General features: G+C 36.3%; 1 protein-coding gene across 3 annotated transcripts in view; it reads right to left on the bottom strand.

Moving 5' to 3' along the window:
* Positions 1 to 581: 581 nt before the first annotated feature.
* LOC149574826 (glycine-rich protein) overlaps positions 582 to 23,286 on the bottom strand; it is a 164,836-nt gene continuing 142,131 nt past the window's right edge. For 2 of the 3 annotated variants that reach the window (XR_016360101.1, XM_089814665.1), the window contains exon 13: positions 3,199 to 3,790. Coding sequence is in view for 2 of the 3 variants with exons in the window: in XM_089814665.1 (XP_089670791.1) it covers positions 3,759 to 3,790 (32 nt within the window). In the remaining variant the exon portion in view is untranslated. Of the gene's footprint in view, positions 855 to 3,198; positions 3,791 to 23,286 lie in introns of those variants that run through there. The other variant, XM_089814664.1, reaches the window with a different exon arrangement.

The following is a 23,286-nucleotide window of genomic DNA, read 5'->3' as shown; positions in this document are numbered from 1 at the left end:
GAAGATCAACAATGGAAACTTTTATGGCAGTTAGCTCTTCGTGTTGTCTCTGACACCAAACAATGAATTGTATTCGTATGAGTTTTTGGCTCTTTGAAATCACAATGTTCTAGATTTGGGATTCACAATTATAAGATTCATTAGTGTTGATAGATACTCTCTCTAGATGCAATCTTTCTTCTTCTACACCCTTTTTGTATTAGGCAATGACCAAAGTTTTTCTTTTCTGATTTTTTTTTCCGAGAGCCATTTTGAACGAGTCATTATTAATATAAATATAATATTTCACCAAAAAAATTTGCAACATCAAACTATTAATTCCACCTAATCTTAGCTCTATATAAATGTTGACATTACATCCTTTCAATGTATTATCTTGTAGAAGCCGCTAAATTTGAACCAATAAAACCACTCTACATTGTCACTTAAAACTAAATTAATTTCACTATCTTCTTAGATTTATTCCATCGAGTTATAAAGCCTACATGCCTGCAAACAACACATTGCCTTAATTTCTGTAGAGTGATGGAAGAAATCAAAATTACAGATTTCCAAATTGAAAGATGCCTAAAAAATAAAAATAAATGGAACACGCAAAATTCATAATTAATATTATGAAATTAGAGACAAAATTGCACATTTAAAGGAAGCATAAACATCAAGAATGTTTTTATTGCTCAATTCTTACATATGGATATGGGAAGCTCGCTACAAAAATGAGCATGGTACAAAGCACCATCCATATATTATTTACAATTTCTCTATGTGGCTTGTTATTGTAGTTGGGCAAGAGTTGGATTGCAAAAGCTCTATGCGATTTGCTGAAGGCACAAACTGAAGAACATAATCTTGATCTGAAACAAAAGAAACTGCGACATATTAAAGACAAATATCCACGCAAACTAATATTCAAAATAAAAATGAACAACAAACAGGGCAACAAAAGAAACTTCAAGAATTATCACTTCAACTATCTCCATAAAAAATTATCACTTCAACTAGACAGACTCAACAATACCAAGGGGGCATCTAAAACTATGGTGATGTAAAATAAATTCATCTTGCCAATAAGGGGTCTACTTAAACAGAAAAACAAAATATAGGTACAATGCAACAAGATGACACTAAGAAGAGATGAACTTACCGTAGGATGCATATTAGGTATTAGCACAGCCCAAATTTTTACACAATTTCAAAGAAAATGTATGAGATTCCCCCAATGCCACAAGAGTATCAATTTTCATCCAGTGGCCAATGTCTTGTTTTTATGGAGTCTATTTTATGAAAAATCAAGCCTCGTGGAAGTGGCACTAGATAGAACCTAAATACATGTTTGATTGTTGACAGATTAGAAACCAATCAAAAACAAAAGTATTTAGCTCTAGACATATAAGTTCTAGCACTAGGCGTAAGTTCAAAATCTGCCTTTTGGTTTATGAAGAGTAGAAGTTAAGAGAATCAGATATAATAGGTATTAGAGGTAGAACAAATGTTGGGGAAAAGGATAGGAAGATAGCAAACCCTTGAGCTGTTAAGAGAGGGGCAGGTCTTCATGCAGCTGTCTAGCTTATTTTGGTTAACAGTGGTTGATTAAAAAATTTAACAGCAATTTGTGGAGCTAGTGGGCTCATGATTATTAAAATTTTCTGCTTCTTTTTTAGTAACGATCATAAATAGCAGATCAAAATAAAATCCTAATAATAAATCTTGCAAATAAAATCTAGACCATAAATAGGATGCAAATAAATAAAGAGGGAAAACAATTTATAGAGCCATATGTCATCTTTGTTGTCCCCCTCCCCCACTTCTTTCTCTGAAAGTTTATTTTTTATTTTTAAGCAGTTGCTCATCCACTGAAGTCACAATTGTCTACCAAATAATAAATAATTATTTGCAGATAATGCTTACTGTTGTATTTAAGCCACCTCGTGGCAAGCTTTTTTCTATTTTTTAGTTTGCTACTTTTAGTATTGGCTGAGTGATGTCATGTTTAACCTTTGGCACAGTTTGCTCTTCCATTCTTTCTATAATAAGATGAACCTCTTTGTAATCAGTATCCTATTAATTAATTAAATATCAATATATTTTGTTTTCTTTTAGTTTTTACAATATGGTATCAAAGCAAGGGGTTGCATCAAGATACCAATAACAGAAAAGGGTGAAAGTGATAAGCTGTTTCTTTATTAGTAATTCTGTTCCAATTTTATGACCACCTTCATCAAAAAGTGAAGAATTCTTCTGTGTAGAAATCACAACAGGAGATTTTTTTTTAATGTGTTGTGTTTGGTTCAAAAATTACATCACCTACGAATGAAGACAAGTCTTTATCAATACAACAATAAAAGTTACACCTACTATTTAAGAGCATTTTGTGTATTTTTATCAAAAATGTGCACTTCTTCACAATATAATGTGGCAGCTAGGGCACAAAGGTTTTATGGTTTACCAACCACAACTAGGGTTTGCAGATGGCAAAATGCAAAAGCTAAGGTATGATTTTTGAAAAAAAAGAAAGATCAAGGGCTTATGCTGAAGTCAGAGCCTGTGGCTACTTCAATTCATGGCACAGACATATTAGGGTTTGAAAACATTCAATTTTATTATATTTTTCAAAAAGGGAAAAATTCCTCTAGATGATCATAAGTATTCTAGTACTAACTTCCACACATGGAAAGTGAAAATCCACATGCAACTGGTGCACAAAAACTTGCAGGGAATTGTATTCAGGAATGAGAAACTTACTACAGCTGCTTGTAAAGTATTGGAATCAAAGAGGAGAGATGCTAATGCCAAAGCCTATGTTGCTCTAGCCCTCTCCAATTTTAAGTCTCGTCAAATATATTTGGCAAAACCATCCAAAAATTTTGGGAGGATTTGAATGCACTATGTTTTAGCAGTAGCAATCAATGCAACAGTTGCTTTGAAACTTGACCTTTTCACTGTGTCAAGCTATGTGAACAATCTGAAGTCTCTTCTTCAACAAACAGAAGAGGTCAATGTTGTAAAGGATGCTAAAGCCATTTTACTGAACATATTAACTTCAAAATTCACCAATGTAATCTATATGGTTAGTCAGCTTGTTTCTAAAAGTGTTAAAGCTATGATTTCAGCTCTCTTAGTTGCAGAAAAGAGAATTATAGATATAAAATAAGGTATAAGAACAGGAAAGGCTGTTTACAAGCAACAACAATGTCCAAATACTAAAACAATTTATGATAAGCTCGTATACCAAAACAAAGTAATATATTTCCACTTACAAATGAGTACGACTAGTGCTAAGATTGAATAGTGGCTATATTTCCACTTACAAATGAGTACAGCTAGTGCTAAGATGAACAGTGGCTCACAAATGGTGCAGCAAGTATTGGAACAATGATAGATGCTTGGAAACACCTCCACCACCGCTGAAAACTCTGTATCTCTCCAAAACAAAAACCCTCTGACGGATTTGACTTATAACAGCAATAATTCACCCTAAGCCCTTGCGGCAGCCACTTAGAGGACTAAAATGATGTCAACAATGACTGAAAACCTCAAAGGGCTGCTGCTCCAAAGGCTTAAATATCTCAATTAACATAAACCGTTGTAACCCTCCAAAAGCTAAAATCTTCAATAAATCACTATAGCCCCATTGTAGGAGCAACAAGAAAACTTTAAAACTTGGCCAAAATGACAATTTGATGATGTCATGCAATTTGCTTGCAAATATGAATCAGTCATATCAATAAGCTCACATGCAATCCTTGAGCAGAACTGCCTCAAAAGGATGCACAGTTTTCAACCCCAAATCCTGTTATGGAAAACGAAGAAGGCTTTCATACTATATCTCCAACAGCAGGGATTTTTATCTTTGAATACTTCAATCTCTAAAAAACGGAATACAGAAGAAAATCAGATATGATATAAAGAATGGCTGATCTGAGCGTTCTCTTTCATAGATGCAGGCACCTTGGGCCCTCTATTTTGTTTTATTACGTTTTTCCCTCTTTAAATATAAATTTCTACATCCAGAACACCCTTTTGGAATAACCATATGAATAAAATGTTTAATGCACCTTTTTCCAAATATTATAGACAAATTAAATAATATTTAATTTGCCCTTTTGAAAATATAGTGCACCGACTTCAAATTGCTTTTTTCTCCTTGCTCTATCCTTTAAGCCTAAAGGAAATGGCAGCAGTCTTAGAGGTTTTCACCATGTATTTAATCCCAAAAAACAGACGTCTCATTATTTTTGCATCCACTTTCTCCTATACACGTATCCACCAATAATACAACACTCAACTCGGAAAGTTAATTTTTGACCCACAATACTTAGACTCAACCAAGACTAGGCAAATTGAAAAAATCATGAAATATGGAGATTTTAAAGAATTAAAAACTTTTGCCATGCACCCTTCAATAATTAAGCTTCTAAAACACAATAAACTAATCAAATAGAAGCAACATTGATTACGAGTATAAAAGTGGATTTTAGCTGAAGGAAACAACACTTTTTAAAAATATACAATGAAGTGTTTGGGTGTACCAAACTCCTGGATTTTGGTATTCATTGCATCAAAAACAAATTTCACAACATGGGAGTCATGAACTATGCTAGAAAGGAGCTTGGATCACTTGGCACAAATTCACAACAACGTCAGATCTATGTGAACTCGCATCATTGTATCTCAAGTGAGTCTACAAATGCTCTCACCGTAGTGCCTCCTACGTTTGATGAGATGCTTCAATGAGTATACATTATTTTGATTATCAATATCATAGCTGTTAGATGCTAGATGATGTTGCTATTCCGTTTCATCATATTTGCATGATGATGATAGTGACGTGACATGATGCTTGGTTTATTTTATATCTGGACTTGTAGTATGGATTATATTTATATCTGATGGATGTTATTGGATGCATTGCTATTGTGCCTTAATGTTCTGGATATTTGTCTTCTACTTTCTGTAGATATATGCTCATAAAAAAGTAAAAGTTTTAATTTAAATGTTATATCACGTGATTATAAGTTTGTTATACTGTACTGCACTACTGCTATACGTTGTTGCTCGTTGGTGCTAGTACGAAGTAGGAATGGAGTCGTAGTCGCTTGCAAGATCTACACAGTGTCTCGTTCTCCTTCACCATGAAATGTGTTTGTGTATGCTTTGTCAATTTATATATGGAGCATCTACACTTGATGTTTGCTTGTTTACTGGACAGGTACCATGTACATTCATCCTAAGTACACGATCTGAGTGTGTACCTACATCCCCAACAATGGCACCAGGAGATAGTAACCTTAGCCTTTCATGTTGACCCAATGTCATCCTTGTATGGACGACATATCTGTATTACTGTGTTAAATTTGATCCTCTGGTAAATATGGATTCATAATGCATTATGTGGCTAGACCAAGGAGTGTGTCTATGCATTTAAGATTCCACAGTTGTTGAAAAAAATATTAAATTAAAATACTGATTTAAATTATGCGGGGAAAGTTTAATGATTTTATTTATTTACTGGCTAATTTGCTGTAGTTAATTCCAAATGCCTGGAATTAATTTAATTAATTTGGGAAAGGGACCAATTACTTCATTAAGGGGTTAAAATTCTAATTTATGTCACTTTTAACTATAATTCTTATGTTAGGCCAAAAAGTAGGGTTTTACACTCATTTCTTATTTGAATGAATTGTGTCTTCATCTTCCATGTGGTTTTCATCTTATTCAGAGCTTTCTCCAAATTGTTCTCTTCATTCCTGGTTTCAAGCTTTTGGAGTGAGGTAAGGCTGTCTCTTTTTTATTGTTTTGCTTCGTTTTAGTGCGAACTTTTGATAGCTAAATGTTTGGAGGTTGAGAACTCATGTTCCCCTCCATTTTTAAGAAATTATATAACCAAGTTGGACAAGTATGAACAATTGTGTGAGTTTTGTGTTGAAAATGTTAATTCTCACCTAGTTATGCTATTGTATTTTGTGTGTGCCCGGAATGGGATTTTTATTTGATTTTTGCGAGTTTGAATATAATTTGGAAGTGGGTTTTTTGTTTCATCAAATTCTGAGATGTTTGTTATTCAGTTGGTTTTCCTTGGCCTCATTTTGTGTCACTGAGATTTGAGCTGGGATTTTGTGGTGTAAATTTGGATGATTGAAATGGGTTGTCCTCCATGTTTCCATTCATTTCATGGTTAAACTTTGTGGCTATCCGATTCATAGGCGAATCTGTACCCACAACAAAGTGCCTGGTTGAGTGTATTTTCTACTTGTATCATTTTGATTTGCTTTTCCGAAATCTAGTCCCTTGCATATTGTGCTTTGATTGTTTTATGTGGAGTTGGTTGTGCCGACCCACATGCATGTGAGCATGCCTATGGCAGGATCTTGCAAGACTTGAACTCCTAGATATTGGCCAATTGAGTGTTGGATCAAATGGGGGTTGAGTTGGGAAATTGCATTTGCCTTGCAGCACTCGTATGACAAGAAAGGTATGTACAGGTAGACATGCAGAGTGGCTTCTCATGGGTACCTTGATTAGAAAATCGCTAGCAAGATAACGTAGAGAGGTTCTAAATAAGGGATAATCAATTAAATATAGGGGGTAATAAAACTTAATGCAAGACAAGTGATCTACCCATTCAAGTAGTAGTTGTGTGTACTTAGAGAAACAGTGTAAGGACAGTGTGTCTGAATGGTAGCCAATCTTCTATAGAAGTTGGTTTGAGGGCTTGGTAAGAGGCTTCCCAAGGAAGGAGATTTACCATACCTAATTACTACTTGGGCTTGTACGGGCCAAGTGATTACACTCTACTAGAGTCCCTACATAGTATCATGTTGAGTGTTTTGAGTAGTGACCTAAAGTACTACATTGCATTCATGATCATGTGTTCTTGTGTCATGGTTTGGTTGGCTTGTGAGCCTCTTTGAATGTCGTGTCTTCTGTGATTGATCATTATCTCCATGAGCATGGCGGAGTGGGCCTATGGGCCACACGTAGTTGGGAGGCATTACTATCTATACCATTGTTGGGGATCAAAGAAGTGGGATGGTCTTCTTCCAGTTGCAAACATTGAACGATAATCTGCAGGCAACCTTCATATCTTGGTCAAAGTGCACTTTTGTCCATGATTGGAAAATGTGAATCGGATGCAGGCGGGAGCTCACTGGAGACATTGATTTCTTCCTTTTGTGGTTGAAAATTTCCATTAAAACCATGTTTAGAGTATTTTACATTCCCATTGTAATTATTGCATTTGAAGTGGGTTTCGTGGAAAGGCAGTGAGATTGAAATTTTGTAGGGACGGGAACAAAAAAGACATTTGAGTAAGTTTGAAACATCGCAAGTATTTGCTCAATTCTATTGATAGGATTCAAGAGAGGGGTCCCTTTTTGTGAATGGAATGCTTAATTTTGGGAGAGGCATCTTTTCAATTCGAAACAAATCAGACAATGATCGCCGTTAGGGCAGCTAGATGCAAATTCATGTTTAATTATGTTGTTTAATTTGGAAAATGAGCTTCTATGATTAACCACATAGGAACTATATTTTGGGCTTTTAAATATACATCGAATGAACTGTTAACTTAGTAAATTGGGTGAACCTTGCATGTTAATCACTTAGTTAGTAATTGATTCTTCGGTTAGTAAGCAAGTCTTTCGCTTACAATATGCTATATGTGTTGGTTAAACCTATCTTTAAACCCCCAAAAAAAAATGTCAGTCTATGATTGATCCTTGTTCCCAAGGATTCTCAAGCGAGGCATTATATCTGGTATCAGAACCCATGTTCAAGCACTGGGATCTCCGTGCTATGCTCCTATTGTGTTAGTATGAGTATTGGATTATATGCATTGATACTTATCTCTAAATGGTTTATGCTTGTGAACCAAATTATTATATTATCATGAATTTCTAACCCATGCCTTATTGGTCTATGAAGGATGCCTCTTGCACGTGGACGGGGACAAGGTCGTGGTCGACAGAATGCCAATTGGAACGACCATGAGGAAGACCATCACGAGGAACGTCATGAGGAGCATCAAGACGAAGGGAATATGAGAGACGAAAAGCAAGAAGAGAACAAGGTGGTGTGGAGGCATTAGTGCCTTTGATTCAGGAATTTATAGCTCAGTTGGGACCTAAGCGTGAGGATTATCAACATGAGGGAGCACAACATGAGGGCTCATAGAAGAAGATACCCAAATGTCAGAGCAGGAAGAAGAGAGGAAAGATCACAAGCGTTCTTGTACACCCAATGCTAGAGGAGCACATAAGAGAGGCAGGGCCATGGATGACAAAGATACTATCTGTTTGGATATTATGATGAGAGACCTCATGCAATCTCAAACACCATATTTTGATAGGAAGAGAGTCAACAGCAAGGTTGAGATATTGTTGATGGACCTTGGTCATTGCTTCACCATGCATCCTTATGCAAGCAACCTTAGAGCCTATTGTGTGGTCACACACCTAAGATACCATGCTTCCACTTGGTGGAATATAGAGGAGTAGAAGCTCCAAATTAGACTTGCACATCTCACTTGGGAGATATTTGAAGAGTGGTTCAAAGAGAGATTTCTATCTACTCAGTACAAGGAGGCTCCCGCAGATAAGTTCCATGAGAACAGATTGGATACCATGTCAGTGGACCAATATGAGCAAAGGTTCTTTGACGTGAGGTAGTATTCCATTTATAAGCATGACGAGGTCCTTGACTCATCACTTTGTTCGGGGCCTCAATCGCTCCACCATTCGAGACGTTTGTATGCATCAACCTAGGACACTTCCACTTTGGGAGGGAGAACTATATGGGGGGGGGAGGGTCGGCCCTGCCCTTTTAAGATTGATTATTCGGGAGGTATATTATCGTAGGGCTATGGGCCCCCCAAACAAATTACTCCTTGCATACATTTAGACTAGCATTCTAGATTCACTATATAATGTGGGGTCCCCACCCCACCCCATTGCTAAGAAGGCAAGAATCGCCAAAAACAACATAGCTAGAGGATTGAGTAGCAAGGCACGCACACAAAGCCAAACTGTGCGACTTATGGAGCTAGCTACACCATCTACACAAACATAGTCCGTTGGGCCAACCCATACTCAATCGACACCTTCGAGGGGAGGTCACCCTCATTTTACTAGGTTGCACTAGTCTCAAAGTCAGTAGAGTGGGGAGGTTTCTAGTACTTCGGTAGGACAATCACATGATTGGATGTGGGAAAAGCAATCACAACCTAATTGCCCAACTCAAGGTGCATAAATGGATTCTAGTAGAGGAAGCTATCAGCAATCCAATGATCCTCATGGAAGACGAGGATATGGACACAACTCTGGGGTATGCTTTTCTTACAACCAACATGGTCACAAATCGACAATATGTCCTTAGAAGTCATCAGCAAGGCCAAGAAGGGGTACGACCATGTCCTAGCCTATAGTTGGGGATGCAAGTAGATCCCACAGAGTATTTGCTGCTGTTAATAACTGTAAGGCCAAGCACCAAGGCTCCGTAGTCGAGACTAAGGGTGTGTTACATGACATTTCTAATATTGTTTTGATTTTGGTGCTTCAGATTCCTTTATTTCCTATTCCCTTGTTCAATGATTTTTCCTAATGGCAGCATGACATGCTGGTAGGTGGTAGGTTAAATTGGCCACAAATTCCAAAGTGATCATGGATCCCCTGGTTGGTGATTGTGTGTTGGATTTGGGCACCTTCACCACCGTCATATATCTTCGCATCCTATCCTTAGGATCTTATGGCATTGTTTTAAGTATGGATTTGTTTGCTTCTCACCAGGGCAGTATTGATTGCCGAAATAAGTTGGTACAATGTGTCAATGACAAAAGTGGGCGAGCTGAGCTTGTCAGTGTCTAGAGACCAATTTCACTTTCGATGATCTCAACCAAGCAGCTTGAGCAAAGTGTGATTTTGGGATGTCGGATGTTTGTTGTCTTAGTTATCGACCTAGACATGGTTAAGAGTCGAGAGGTGTCACTTAACAATCACCCACTCCTTTGCAAGTTTGTCGATGTGTTTCCAAATGTGATACCAGGTATGCCGCCTCACTAGGTTTTCACATTGATCTCATTCTTGGAGTAGAACCTATTTTTCGGGCACCTTATTGCATGACTACTCAAAAGTTGAGTAAGCTTCAATTGTAGTTAGAGGAGTTGTTGGACAAAGGCAATATTCATCTTCATTAAGGAGGATGGATCTTTGTGTTTGTGCATTCACTACCAATAGTTGAATAAGGTAAAGGTGAAAAACCGATATCCCTTGCCAAGGATTGATGACTTTTTTTATCAAAAGGAGCGGAAGTGTTCTCGAAGATAGATCTGAAGTCAAGATACCATTAGCTTCGTATCCAGAAGGCTGATATTCATTAGACAACTTTCCGTACACACTATGTGCAATATAAGTTTATTGTGGTACCTTTTAAGTTGACCAATATTCAATGTTTGTGAGTTTGAAGAGCACGTGTTTTGCACTTACTTTCATTGGTTTGTCCTTGTTTTTCTTAATGACATACTAATTTAATCTAAGACCATTGAGGAACATGAGGTCCACTTGCGTCAAGTATTGCAATCTCTATGACTATCAAGTGTACGGCAACTTGGGCAAGCATGAGTTCTTCTAGATTGAGGTTAAGTACTTGGGGCACATCATTTCAAGTGATGGTATTGCAATGGATCCTTCTAACGAGCTATCATGGATTCTCCAACACCCACTAGTGCTCCCGAGGTTTGTAGTTTCATGGGTTAACATCATTGATTTGTAAAGGATTTCTCTTGGTTGGCTCATCCTATCACTTTTGTTCAGAGGGAAGGGAAGAAGTACATTTGGACCGAATAGTGTGATTCATCCTTTGAGGCTCTTAAGGAGCGACTGACTAGTGCACCTATCTTGGTAGTTTCTTATCTAGTACGAAATTTCATGGTACACACTGACGTGCCATTAGAGGGCATGCGGGTAGTACTTATGCAAGGACGTGCGATTGCATATGAGTCTAGACACTCAAGGACCATGAGCTGAACTACCCCACTTGTGACTCAAAGTTAGTAGTGGTTATGCATGCGCTAGTGCACTGGAGACATTTTCTTTTGGGTCACCAGTTTGAGCTGCATAGTGATCATTGTAGCTTGCAATATATATGTTCTCAGTCAAATCTGAATGCACTACAATGTCGTTGGATGGAGTTCTTGTGTGAGTACGATGTTGACGTTCTTCCCATCAAGGGAAACGAGAATGTTGTTGCGGAAGCCTTGAGTAGGAGGCATGAGATTTCACTTTTGTCATTGGGTGTGGATTTGCATAACCATATCTTAGAGGCTTTACATAGTGACACATGGTATCAAGAGGTTACAGCAGAGATTGAGTCTAGACATACCCTCAAGGGATGATTTAAAGGTTACTCTTTAGAGTCGATGGGCTATTGCAGCACCCAGTGCATCTATGTGGCGGTGTCAGGGGATCTTTGTTCTTTGATATTGTTAAAAGTACATCGTGCACTATATTTTAGTTGTAGTTTTGGGCATGGATGAGGAATGATCTTGCTGATTTTATTGCTCATTGCCTTGAGTGTCAGAGAGTGAAGGCATAGCACCAACATCCTGCAAGCCTTTTACAACCACATTTCATTCCTAAGTGCGAGTGGGATACTATATCCATTGATTTCACTAGTTCCCTATGCCCTCACATTGTCACTATGTTATTATGATGACAAAGGACAAGTGTCCAAAGTAGCTGACTTTTCACCCATGAGAGCATCATATACTGCAACTTCAGTAGTGTATGTGTTCTTGGAGGATACTGTTTAGTTGCATGGGGTTACTCGTACGATTATCTCGGATAAGAGATCTTGTGTTCACTTTGCCATTGCGGACATCTCTTCAGCATGCCTCGGGCACAGCTCAATGTTAGTTCCACTTATCACCCAGAGACTAACGAACAGACAAAGGGGGTGCATCAGGTTCTTAAGGACATGCTTTGCATGTATGTGATAGATCGATAGGTGATGTGAGAGGACTATTTATACTTGGTTGAGTTTTTCTATAATAATGGGTACCATAGTTCTCTTGGCATGTCACTTTTTCAAAAGGCTTGTACGGTTGACCGTGCCAATCCTTTAAGTTGGGATCAGTTATAGGACCAAGTAGTTTTGGATCCAGAGATGCTTTAGGATATGGAGCAGCTGGTTGTTCATATTAGAGAGCATTTGGTTATTACTCGGGATTGGCAAAAAAAGTATGCACACACCCATTGGCTAGATTGTCACATTCCATTGGTCAACGAGGGTTCGTCCGTGGAAGAGCCTCATTCATTATGGGAAAGGTTCTAGGTTAGCTTTGTGTTTTGATGGACCTTTTGAGATCTTAGAAAGGATCGGTCATGTTTCCTATCACTTAGCATTGCCACCTAGCCTATCATGCATACATGATGTTTTTCATGTATCTGTTTTGAGACAATATATTCTTGATGTGACTCATGTTCTTGATTGGGGTGCTCCACAAGTAGAGCATGGACAACTTTCTTTGGAGCCCATCTACATTCTTTAGCATCAGAGATTGGTCCTAAAAGGGCGCAATATAGAGGAGGTAGGGGTCCAAAGGCAACCAGATGATGAGACTTCTACCACATGAGACAATGTCACACAATTGAGAGATTTGTACCCATATCTATTTGCAAGTTTCCAGGAGTAAGACTATGCCTAATGAAGGATATAGTGCCTCCTACATTTGCATTTTGTTCCATGTATATTTTGACCTAAGAGACACTTGTTATTATTACTAGATTATGTGCATCATGAGATGCTTTCGATGACTATGCATTAGTTTGATTGCCACTATCCTAGCTGTTAGATCCTAGATGATGTTGCTATTTAGTTTGATCATATTTGCATGATGATGCTAGTTATGTGACATGATGCTTTATGATGATGTCTGGTTTATTTTGTATCTGGACTTGGAGTATGGATCATATTTATATCTGATGGATGTTATAAAATGCATTGCTATTATGCCTTTATGTTGTAAATATTTGTCTTTTGCTTTCAGTAGATATATGCTCATATGGTTGTAAATGTTTTAATTTAAATTCTATATCATGTGATTATATGCTATACTATACTGCACCATTGCTATGTGTTGTTGCCCATTGGTGCTAGTATGAAGTGGAAAGAGAACCATAGTCCCTTGATTGTGAGATCTTATAGACTCCAAAAAATCCTTATTCAAAAGTCATGATTCTATGTGTTTTTGTTATTTCATAATATAGAAATTTAGGCATCGGCAAAAAGGCAAAATGTCGAAACTTCAGAGAAGTAAAAATATAAGGTCTCTGAAGTCACGAGCTTGGAATTAACCAAATACTTGATCCTCAAAATCATGATTTCACTAGCAACTAAGGAGGAGGATCCCGGAATCGCGATCTGACAAAAGGCTAAAAGAAGAAATTATAAGGTCGCATTCTCGGAAAAGGTGTTAAAAGGGTGGGTCAAGATTTCGAAAATTGCAATCTTGGAGATGATTTCATAATGAGGATGCGAAAAGGTGAAAAGACAAATTGTTAAATTAATAGTGTGAAGTACGGACCAAGTACTCAGTTGATGGGACACATGGACAATTTGCGAAGCGGGTATATGTGTGAAAAATTATGAAAAATAAATGTGGAATGAAAGTAAATTAATCATCTTTGCGAAATGGGTCTTTTTCATAACTTCATACGAGTGGAGTTGTGATGGAAGATGGCGAGAAGGATTTGGAAGCATACTGGGAGTTTGCGGAAACAGTAAGTTCAAGCCCTTTCCTTGCCCTGGTTATTACTCATTTGATAAAAATGCCTGTCAAAAAAGATACTGAGGAGTCTAGGGGAGTTCCTATTGAGAAACATATTCAGAAGATGTTGCTAGAAGTCTTTTTTGATTCCTCTATCAGTGGTTAAAAACGGTCTTTTCAAATGAGTTTCAAAATTGTAGGGATTCTAACATTCCATAACATGGTTGAGCTTTGTTCTAGGATTTCTATGCAAATAAGGATAGGAAGGAGCCCAGAGATAACCCATGGAGGCTAGACTTAGGGAAAATTGTCGTTCCAAATGTTTTTGTGGATATTAAGCTGATAATTGTTATAGCAAACCACTATGAACTAGCCACTATGACTGTAAGAAAAATGGAGGGAATGCCTTTACCTGTTATCACAAAATCCTACATTGAGAAGTTCTTATGGTCTAAGCACCCAAGCCTTAACAAACTATTGATAGGGAACATTTTAAATCTGAATATCAGAAGACTTGAAGTTTGGGAGGTTCAGAGAAATTGCACAGTTCATGTATAGAGGACATAATAACATAATTATGTATGTGGATCATATGGGTCCTGACCTGGTTGAATCCTTTATGGATTTTTTCTAGTACACATTCTATGCATGGTTACAATTATTTGGAGAGGATAAAGAGGATGAACAACAAAAAATTCCTTTAGATTATATGTATATTTATACGAAAATACAAAACCATCATACATATTTGGAGTTCGATTTTGCTAGTGAAATTGAGAGGTCCCTTCACAATCAGTTGATCAAATGGAAAACTACTAAATCTTTCAAGAACTATTTTCTGTTATGTTACTTAATTCTTCAGCAAAATGCCAGTCAATTTAGGAATTCTATGAAGTTGGCCACAATTGATGAGGAAAAGAGTAGACAACCTATTCAGCTATGGTGTCCACCATAGGAGACACATGCTAATGATGGAGATTTTACAATTTTTAGGAATGTGTTTGTCCAGTAGTAGTAAGAAAACTTGGGGGAACTCTTACCAGTAAGCCACAATCAATCAAAAACATGTTGAGACCTAAGGAATTTTCAGCTAGCAAGGGTTGTGAATAAAATTTGGGCGACTAGATTCTTAAACCAAGATATTCTTTAATAAGGTTATACGGGTGTAGACAGCCAACTCACAGGCTCCCCGTGTTTGTGTCAGAGAGATTAGGCTTTCTAGAATTCATATGGCAATTATTGTGAGTTGAGAAGGACTATGTTCAACCAAGGAAGAAGGGCAACATGATGCCTGCTTTTATAAAATTTGATGGGTATGTAATTGGAGCTAACAAAATTCAAGAAGTACAGGAGGTCCCTATGAATAAATTCTTGTTGACTAGTGATAAAAGCAGAGATTATGATCCTGAGGGGCATTTTAGAGCTATAAAAGCCGGATATTTTCATCAGTTAAGCATTGAGGATGATGTTATAAGGAATTGTAATAATGTACAGGATATAACTTAGAAGATTAAGAAGTGGAATGTCATGAGCAAAAAAGAGAATCAAAGATTAAGCAAAGGTTTGCCTTGCTCTCACACTGAATATTGAAGTTCTGAGAATTGAAAAAAGTATCTATGATTTTGAAAGCACGAAACAGGAAAGATATCAGAACAGTTATCTCCTCTGCCTCCTCAAACCAAGAACAGAAGGATGAGTCAGGCAGGTTCAAGTGCTGCCTAATCAATTGTTAATCCTCAAAAGGAAGATGAAACTAGTACTCTGTTGGTATCTTATGAGGATTCTGAGGATGAGGGTTCGACTGGAGCTGTTAATGTCCTTAGAAAGATGAAAGAGAGTGCTGAGACATTTGAACCACCTCCTCGATATACTGAGGAACAATTTGGTTATTATGCTCAAACAATGCCAAATGATGATCCAATCGATACTGATGATGAGAAGGAAGCTATATCCCTTAGGTTCATTGAGCGGGATAATTTCACCCAGACTCGGGAGTTTAAAGATTTTTGGATCAGGTATAAAATGAAGGATTTTGATGAGAGAAAGGAGAGGCTTGAGGGAATCGATGAGTCTCAGCATACTTTAGTTGTGCATCAAATTATAAATGAATTGAATCTAGATAATATCTCATGTGTTGAAGAAGAAGTTAAAGAGATGGTGAAAAAGGTGACATTTTGATTCTCCCTGGTTTGACATTAAAAGAATTATTTTTACTTGATCAAGTAAGGAAGCAAGAGGATTCCACATTTGTATCAAAGTTTGAATTGTTGGACAAGGTTGAAGGAACAGAATATGACCCTAAGACAGAAACTCTCGTTACCAGGGTAACATTTAAAGGAAATCAACCAAAGATGATTGATATATCAAAAGGAGAAGAGGGGATGGCCTTGGTACAATCAGTGGACAATATGGATCCCATGCTTGTTGCAGCCAGATTGACTCATGAATGAATGTTTAATCAGGCCTAAATTAGAAATATGAAAGAAATGATTATGGAATTACAGAGAAGAGAAATGAAGATGGATTCAATTATAAACAAAATGCACATAAAAACAAGGAGATTGGAGAAAGAGCTACATGGCTCAAGACCTGAGGGCTCTCAAGCTATTGTGGTCCGTAAGTCTACAGATGTTGATGTTGAAAAATAGAATGCATAAGTATCCCCCAGCCTTAATCATAAAGAATGTACCTTCAAGATATTGGAGGAAATTCTTGTTTATAGAATGAGTATTATTTTGGCCAAGTGTGATGAAGTATATGAAGGATTTAATAACATTGGCAATATGTTAGAATACTTTGTGAAAGAAAATGATAAACTCTCTGAAATAGAAAGAAATGGGAACCATCTAGATATGAGTTGAGCAAACTCTTTGAGGTCACAAAAAGAGATCTTGATGCCCCCGCGCAGATAAAAGCTATTGTTGATCTTATTGATGTTGTTTCAAAGAATCTGAGTTATATACAACAGAAACATCCAAGGCTGGAAGAGAAATTGAGCCAAATTGCTTCTGTTGATCATTCTTTTCTCCTTGCCATTAAAAATGAAGATGGAAAGAACAAACAACTAGAAGACTGAAGGTCAAAGTTTACAACATTGCCTCAGGTAGCAACAACCAAATTCAAGGAGGAACAAAATTTCCATATTGATTCATTTCACAGGTTGTTAAACAAGATAATCACTACAAAAGCAAAATTTACAAAGTTTATAACAGAGGTGAAGATAGCATGAGGGAAGAAGTGGGTGGATCTGCAAGCATTTGCTCCAACAATATCAAGATTCATGTGGCCTACTCATGCCCAGATTGCTAAATGGATAGATGATTATCGAAAAGTTCCTAAAGAAATCGTGTTTGTTGATGAAGCATGAGTTAATTAATGTTATAGTTATGTTTCCTTACTTATGTTTTAATTACTAGTCAGTTATGTTTATGAAGGGGTTTGAAGCTATGTGCACCTTTTTGTTTTATAAGAAAAGGTAGCAAAACCCTTATTTAAGAAGATACATTTTCAAAAGACAAACTAAGGGATGACATGGATAGGAAGAATTGTTTTATAAAGACACACTATGAAGTAATTTTTGTTTTTGTGCAATTACTTGTTGGATGTACAATGAAACTACTCTGTTATATTTCCTTCCAAATGAAGTTAATATGATGATGCTTTCTCTTTCAATGGCGTACAATTTTACTACCTCATGCTCTTTATTGTCCCTTTGGATTATACTATTGTTTTGATGGGTGAGAATGATACATGAACTTGATTTATAAGATATTTTCATAGTGAGTTATGGTATCTATCTAATTGGTCTCCTTTAATTGGGGTTAAAAACATTTAGATTGGGGATTGTATTTACATCTTATCTGTCCAAAGGTTGATGGGATGCACATTGTCTCTTGAGATTCTTTTGATGATAAGGATATGTGGATGATTAACACTGTATTGCCCAATGGATTAGGGACTGGCCTCTGTATGTTCATTTGAAGTCAATATGTATAGTTGTAGACTAGTGAAATTTCATCCACAAGTATTGCATGAATTTGCTTTCTCATTTACCCCTTTTTTAATACTATTACATTTGATTTCTCCTTGAGTAAGAACTTAAGAACTCAAGAGTATCAACCATAAAATCTGCACTATTAAAACCTAGGTTCCCTTAAGAAGTATCCATTCAGGTACAACCACCTAGGTCTTGCAGAGTCTGAAGTGTGGAGGTTGAGTAACCATGTTTCGACCTTCTTCATTGACCAAAATTGTGTTGATTTCCCAACATCAAGTGGGCAAGGCTTGTAGGTTTTCAACCAACAATTTTGAGAACCAACAAGATCTACACGGTGTCTCGTTCTCCTTCAACATGGTGTTTGTATGTGCTTCATCTATTTATATGTTGAGCATCTGCACTTGATGTGTGCTTGTTTAATGAACAGCTACTAAGTACATTCATCCTGCGTATAGGTTCAGATTGTGTACATATATCCCTGGTAATGACACCAAGAAATAGCAACCTAAGCCATGTTAGAAATAAGGAGAGATTGTTAAGTGGTTGGCACTTGGATAACATATCTATGTGTTGCACTGATGGTAGGGTTGTCATTGATGTCAACATATACATATTTGTGTTCATAAAAGACAAGTATTATGTACATCACAAAGGTTGAATTGGTCAGCAAAGTTGGGATATGACAGGTTAAGCTATGCATCTTATAATAATGTTTGGTAATGTGTTCAGATACTACATATGTGTTCACGTATGTTTATATGAAAAATTATTTAAGTTACAGCTCATTCTGTGGAAACTGGTAGCAGATCAGTATGCAGGAAACAACTTGTTGATATTTTAATTGCATCTGATGAGAGAGGAAATTTAGGTGAGCAAGCTTAGATCATAGTTTAAGACATGTTTGTGATGATATGTTTGTGTTAGCACATCTTGATGATCATTCTGGGAAGATCGCTGAAGTGGAACGTGTGATATGTTCACTGGCAGCTGACTCTCGTGTTGGGAATTATTTTGGAAGTTGCAAAGTGTAATGTAGCATGTGGAACTTTAATGTAATATCTTAATAAGGTCCTATGTAATTGATTGTACATTAAGGAAGCTCAAAAGGCCAACCTAATTAGTTATTAGGACAAGGTATAAAGGAAATATTGTTTCCTTGGATTAAGTGTGATTGTGTGATATTGTATATCAAGTAATGTTCGAAAGTTGTGGATGCAAATTTGATCATAGCAGAGTAGAGGATTATGTTGATGTTGGCTTGAGACCTTCAAAGGAATTGCATTGGCAATTGAGTTGCAAATTTGGTCAATTCACTACTTGGATTTGTTATCCTGAAGATTTGTTTGCATAAAAGTGGCAGAAGAAATTTGGACAACGGGTTCAATTGTCTTCCTTAAGGCTCCAAAGAGGGCTAGAATCTTTTGACCGGCATTAAAAGTCTCCTAACGGGGACAAATGTACTAATTGTATAGTATTTGGCTCCTAACAGGGTCACATTCTTTCAAAAGAAACTTTTATATTAGTACATCGTATTGTGGGTTTCATCTCCATCGGGTTTTCCAACTAATCAAGGGTTTCCCTGGTTAACAAATCATTATGTCATTGTGTATGTTTTATCTCTTGGCATTGATCACTCTTTTGGTTATTGAAGTTGAATTTAAGTTATAACTGACACACAATTGATTCACTGCAAGTGGTATCTGAGCATTAGGTCCTTGATCAAGAAGCTTTGCACTTTAAGGAGATCCATAGCATTCAGGTAAGGAAAGTCTAAAGTTTGATGGAGAGAACTATGACAATTAGGAAAAGATTAAAACTCACTTGCTATGCATGGGGATTCAATACTTGATGATTACAAAGGTCAAGAAGTCTGTGGTGGAAGAAAAAAATATTTCTACTTGCATTATTGAGAAGGAATTGTTCATGTACAACATGTATGCTAAAGAAGCATTGGTCTATGCACTTCCAAAATCAACATTTGTTGGGGTAAAAGGTCTACAACTTGCTTATGATATTTGGACAAGGTTAGAAACACCTTATGAAGGAGATAAGTATGCAAAGAAGTCTAGGTTGCAACGTTGGAAAACTATGCTTGAGAATGCAAGAATGCATGAAGATGAATTAGTTAGATCATATTCTCAAAGGATCACTATGATTGTTGCACACATAAAAAGTTGTGGTGAAACTATATCAGAAGACGAGGTATGCTACAAAATTCTACGATCGCGAACACTTGCTTTTGAAACTAAGGTGTTAGCTAGAGAAGAAGTCATACCAATTATGCCAAACTTTAATAGAGAAACTTTGATTGGAAAGTTGCAAGACTTTGAATCTAGATTGAAGGCTAACGCGCCTAGATCTGAGATTTCTTTTAGAACTAGTGTATGTTGTCCTGCATTTTGTCCCCACAAAATGTAGGGAACAGTACGAAACTTTTTCAACTTAGTTTTGCATTTCTCTGAGTTTAGTTTGTTATTTAATTGGTTAGTATTGATCAACCAATCAATACCAATTAATATAATGGACTCTTTTACTGAAGGCTTTTGTTAAGTCTTTTTTGTTTTTTGTTTGTCGAGCCTATGCTTGATTTTTTAGGCCTTCCAAGTCTTTTCTCGTTTTTTAGTGTGTTTGTTGATTTTTAATTCTTTGGTTTTGTCAAAGTCATTGCTTTCGGTTTTGCCTTCGATTTAATCTATCTTAAGGCTTAATTAGAGTTGGCAATCAAAAGATATGACCAATTTAGTGCCAAAAAGTGGACCTTTTAGGTGCAACTCCACGAATTAAAAATATCATGTTATATTTTTAAGTTGGCATTTACATTTTGAAAAACATAACATAAATTCGCTTTATGTTATATTTTTAAGTGACTATATCATTTTGATTTTTCACTTAAAGTAACTATAGTGCAATTTATGTTATATTTTTAAGTTGAGTTGCTTTTTGATTTTTCACTTAAGTGACTATATTAACTGTATAGTTTGATTTAAATTTTGATTTTTAAATCAAATGTTCTAGTAAATATTACTTTTAAAACAATATTTGCACATTATATTTTAAATATGATAGTGTAAATATTATTTATGACCCATTTAAATAATATTTCATCAAAAATTAAATTGACATATGCTTTATTCATCACTTAAGTTGTGCAAAACATGTCTACAAGCACATTTTAAATCAAAATATGTCATTGCATCTAAAAGATGAGATTTTGAATGAAAATGCATGTAAGTGCATAAAAAAGATGCAAACCATATTGCTAAAATATGCAATCACACCTAAAAGGTGAGATATGCATATTGCAAAAATATGCAAAGACACCAAAAAGGTGTGTTTTACCTTGCATGCACATTTTCAAAACATGCCATTGCTTTAAAAACATCCATATGCATCTTGGAAACCCATTTTTCACCAAAATGCATATTTATAAAACATGTCAATGCACCCAAAAGGTGCATTTGGGTAAAAAGAAGCTCAAAACATGTTTTTAAAACATGTGTATGCATCTTTAAAGTGCATTTTGCTCATAACACATGCATTTGCATCCCAAAAACCTGTTTTTGAAGATTCAAGGGAAAAAAACTTGATGTTTTCTTCCTCCAAGAACATGTTTTTCATAAAAAACGCTTAGATCTGCCCATAGAATGGCTTCAAATCCATCACAAGAGGGGCATTTTTGAGTTTCAATGCATAAATGTGCATTTGGGGGTCATGATTTTGCATATCCAAGACAAAAATGACTCATATTTTTGCATTTTTTAGCCTTGTTTTTGTTAAAAACGCCCAGATTAGGAGCAGTTTTGATCACTTTTTGGCTCAAATAAAAGTCGTTTTGAGGTTTCGATCCATATATATATACTATTGAAGAACACGTTTTTGCCATTAGATGTCAAAAAACCTTCATTTCGTGCCTTTTATGAATCACGTTTTTGTTAAAAACGCCCAGTAAATTGGGTTTTTAATCCTCTTTTATGCATTTTGAAGCCACATTTTTTGCATTTGGATCCATGTATTAGCATTTGGGGAAGTTGGTTTTGCATTCACAAGTCAAAAATGATCAATTTATATGCATTTGTGAGGCACGCTTTTGCAAAAATGGCCCAGATTTTTGCATGAAGAGTGGCATTTCCACCCCATACCTTTGGATCGATAGGGGTTGCTTTTGAGTTTCAACGCATGCAATTGCATTTGGAGCCACGTTTTTGGCATTCTCGTGTCAAATTCGACCCTTCATTGCTCATTAATATTTATTGAATGCAAGTACGGAAGAAGTCAAAAAGTTGTTTGAAAATTCGGATTTGACGGAGAATTGGTCTTCAAAATCTATAAATCTTTCTATTTTGGCTCATAACCTCCAAACAATTGAACATTTTCAAACTTGCTCATCAATTGATACTTATCTTGCTATTTCCATGCACATTATGGCTTGTTATTGCACATTTGTCCAATTACATACCATGTAAAGTGCAAATTCTCTTTAAATAGGATTAAAAAATCCATTTTTAATTGGTTAGAATTTCCCCAAATTCCAAATTCCAAATTGCACTTGAAAGCAACTTGCTTCTTGACATGTTTGAGTCTAAAACCAAAGGCATGTGTTTGTTTTGTACTTGTTTTCGTTGTTTGTTTGCTTGCTTTCTTGTTTTTCTTCTTTTGCAAGAAATTACAAGTTCTTTACTAAGAACTTGTGCACGTTTCACTTCACTCCACCTTCTAGCTCTTCGTGCAAGTGCATTGTTTCATTCAATATTCGCCATTACATGCCAAGGCACATTGCATTCATTCATTTCATATGCAATTACACTTCAAGAGCAATTGCATGTAATTCCACTTTCTATGTCATGACACACTGCATCTCATTCTCCACATGCGATTACATATAATCTCATTCTCCATCCACAATTACATGCAATCTCATCTTCCATCCACATTTACATGTAATACCATCCTTCACATGCATTTACATATAAACCTATTTTCCAAACCCACTTACATGTAATCTCATCTTTTGAACCTAATTCCATGTTTGCGTCAAGTCATGGTTACATGTAAATCACTTTAAATGTAATTACATCTTGAGAACCCATTTTTGACTAAAGGTCACACATTTAAAGTCAAAAGTAATCATTTGCACACATCGATATACATTCTAACTCGCATTCTTGGCCATACCCATGAAAGTCCATCATTGCCCACATGCAATCCATCTTTCCAAGTCTGAATCCATCTTTCCAAATCTGACTTTGGCCCTTTCCATCCAAATATATATGTTTTCCGGTTCATTTACAGCCATCACATGTGTTTCATAAGTATCTAATCCATACTTCAAATACCCACTCCTCATGGATTTGTCTTTGTAACTCAAATCTCAAAGTTTTTATGGATTCAATCCCATTGAAACTTTCATGTTGCAGCAAATCAAGATATGCCAGAATTTCTATAAAGAATGAAGACATCTAGTAAAGAAGGCGTGCTTCAAATAAAAAAAGTGGTAATTCATTTGGTCTCCATTTTCCCAATGGTTGTCCAA

The sequence above is a fragment of the Cupressus sempervirens genome, chromosome 2, assembly GCF_028749045.1.
Source record: "Cupressus sempervirens isolate cs-2001-9-10 chromosome 2, ASM2874904v1, whole genome shotgun sequence".
Classification (NCBI taxonomy): Eukaryota; Viridiplantae; Streptophyta; class Pinopsida; order Cupressales; family Cupressaceae; genus Cupressus; species Cupressus sempervirens.
The sequence above is the reverse complement of the archived record's forward strand: the minus strand, read 5'-3'. Positions and strand labels throughout refer to the sequence as shown.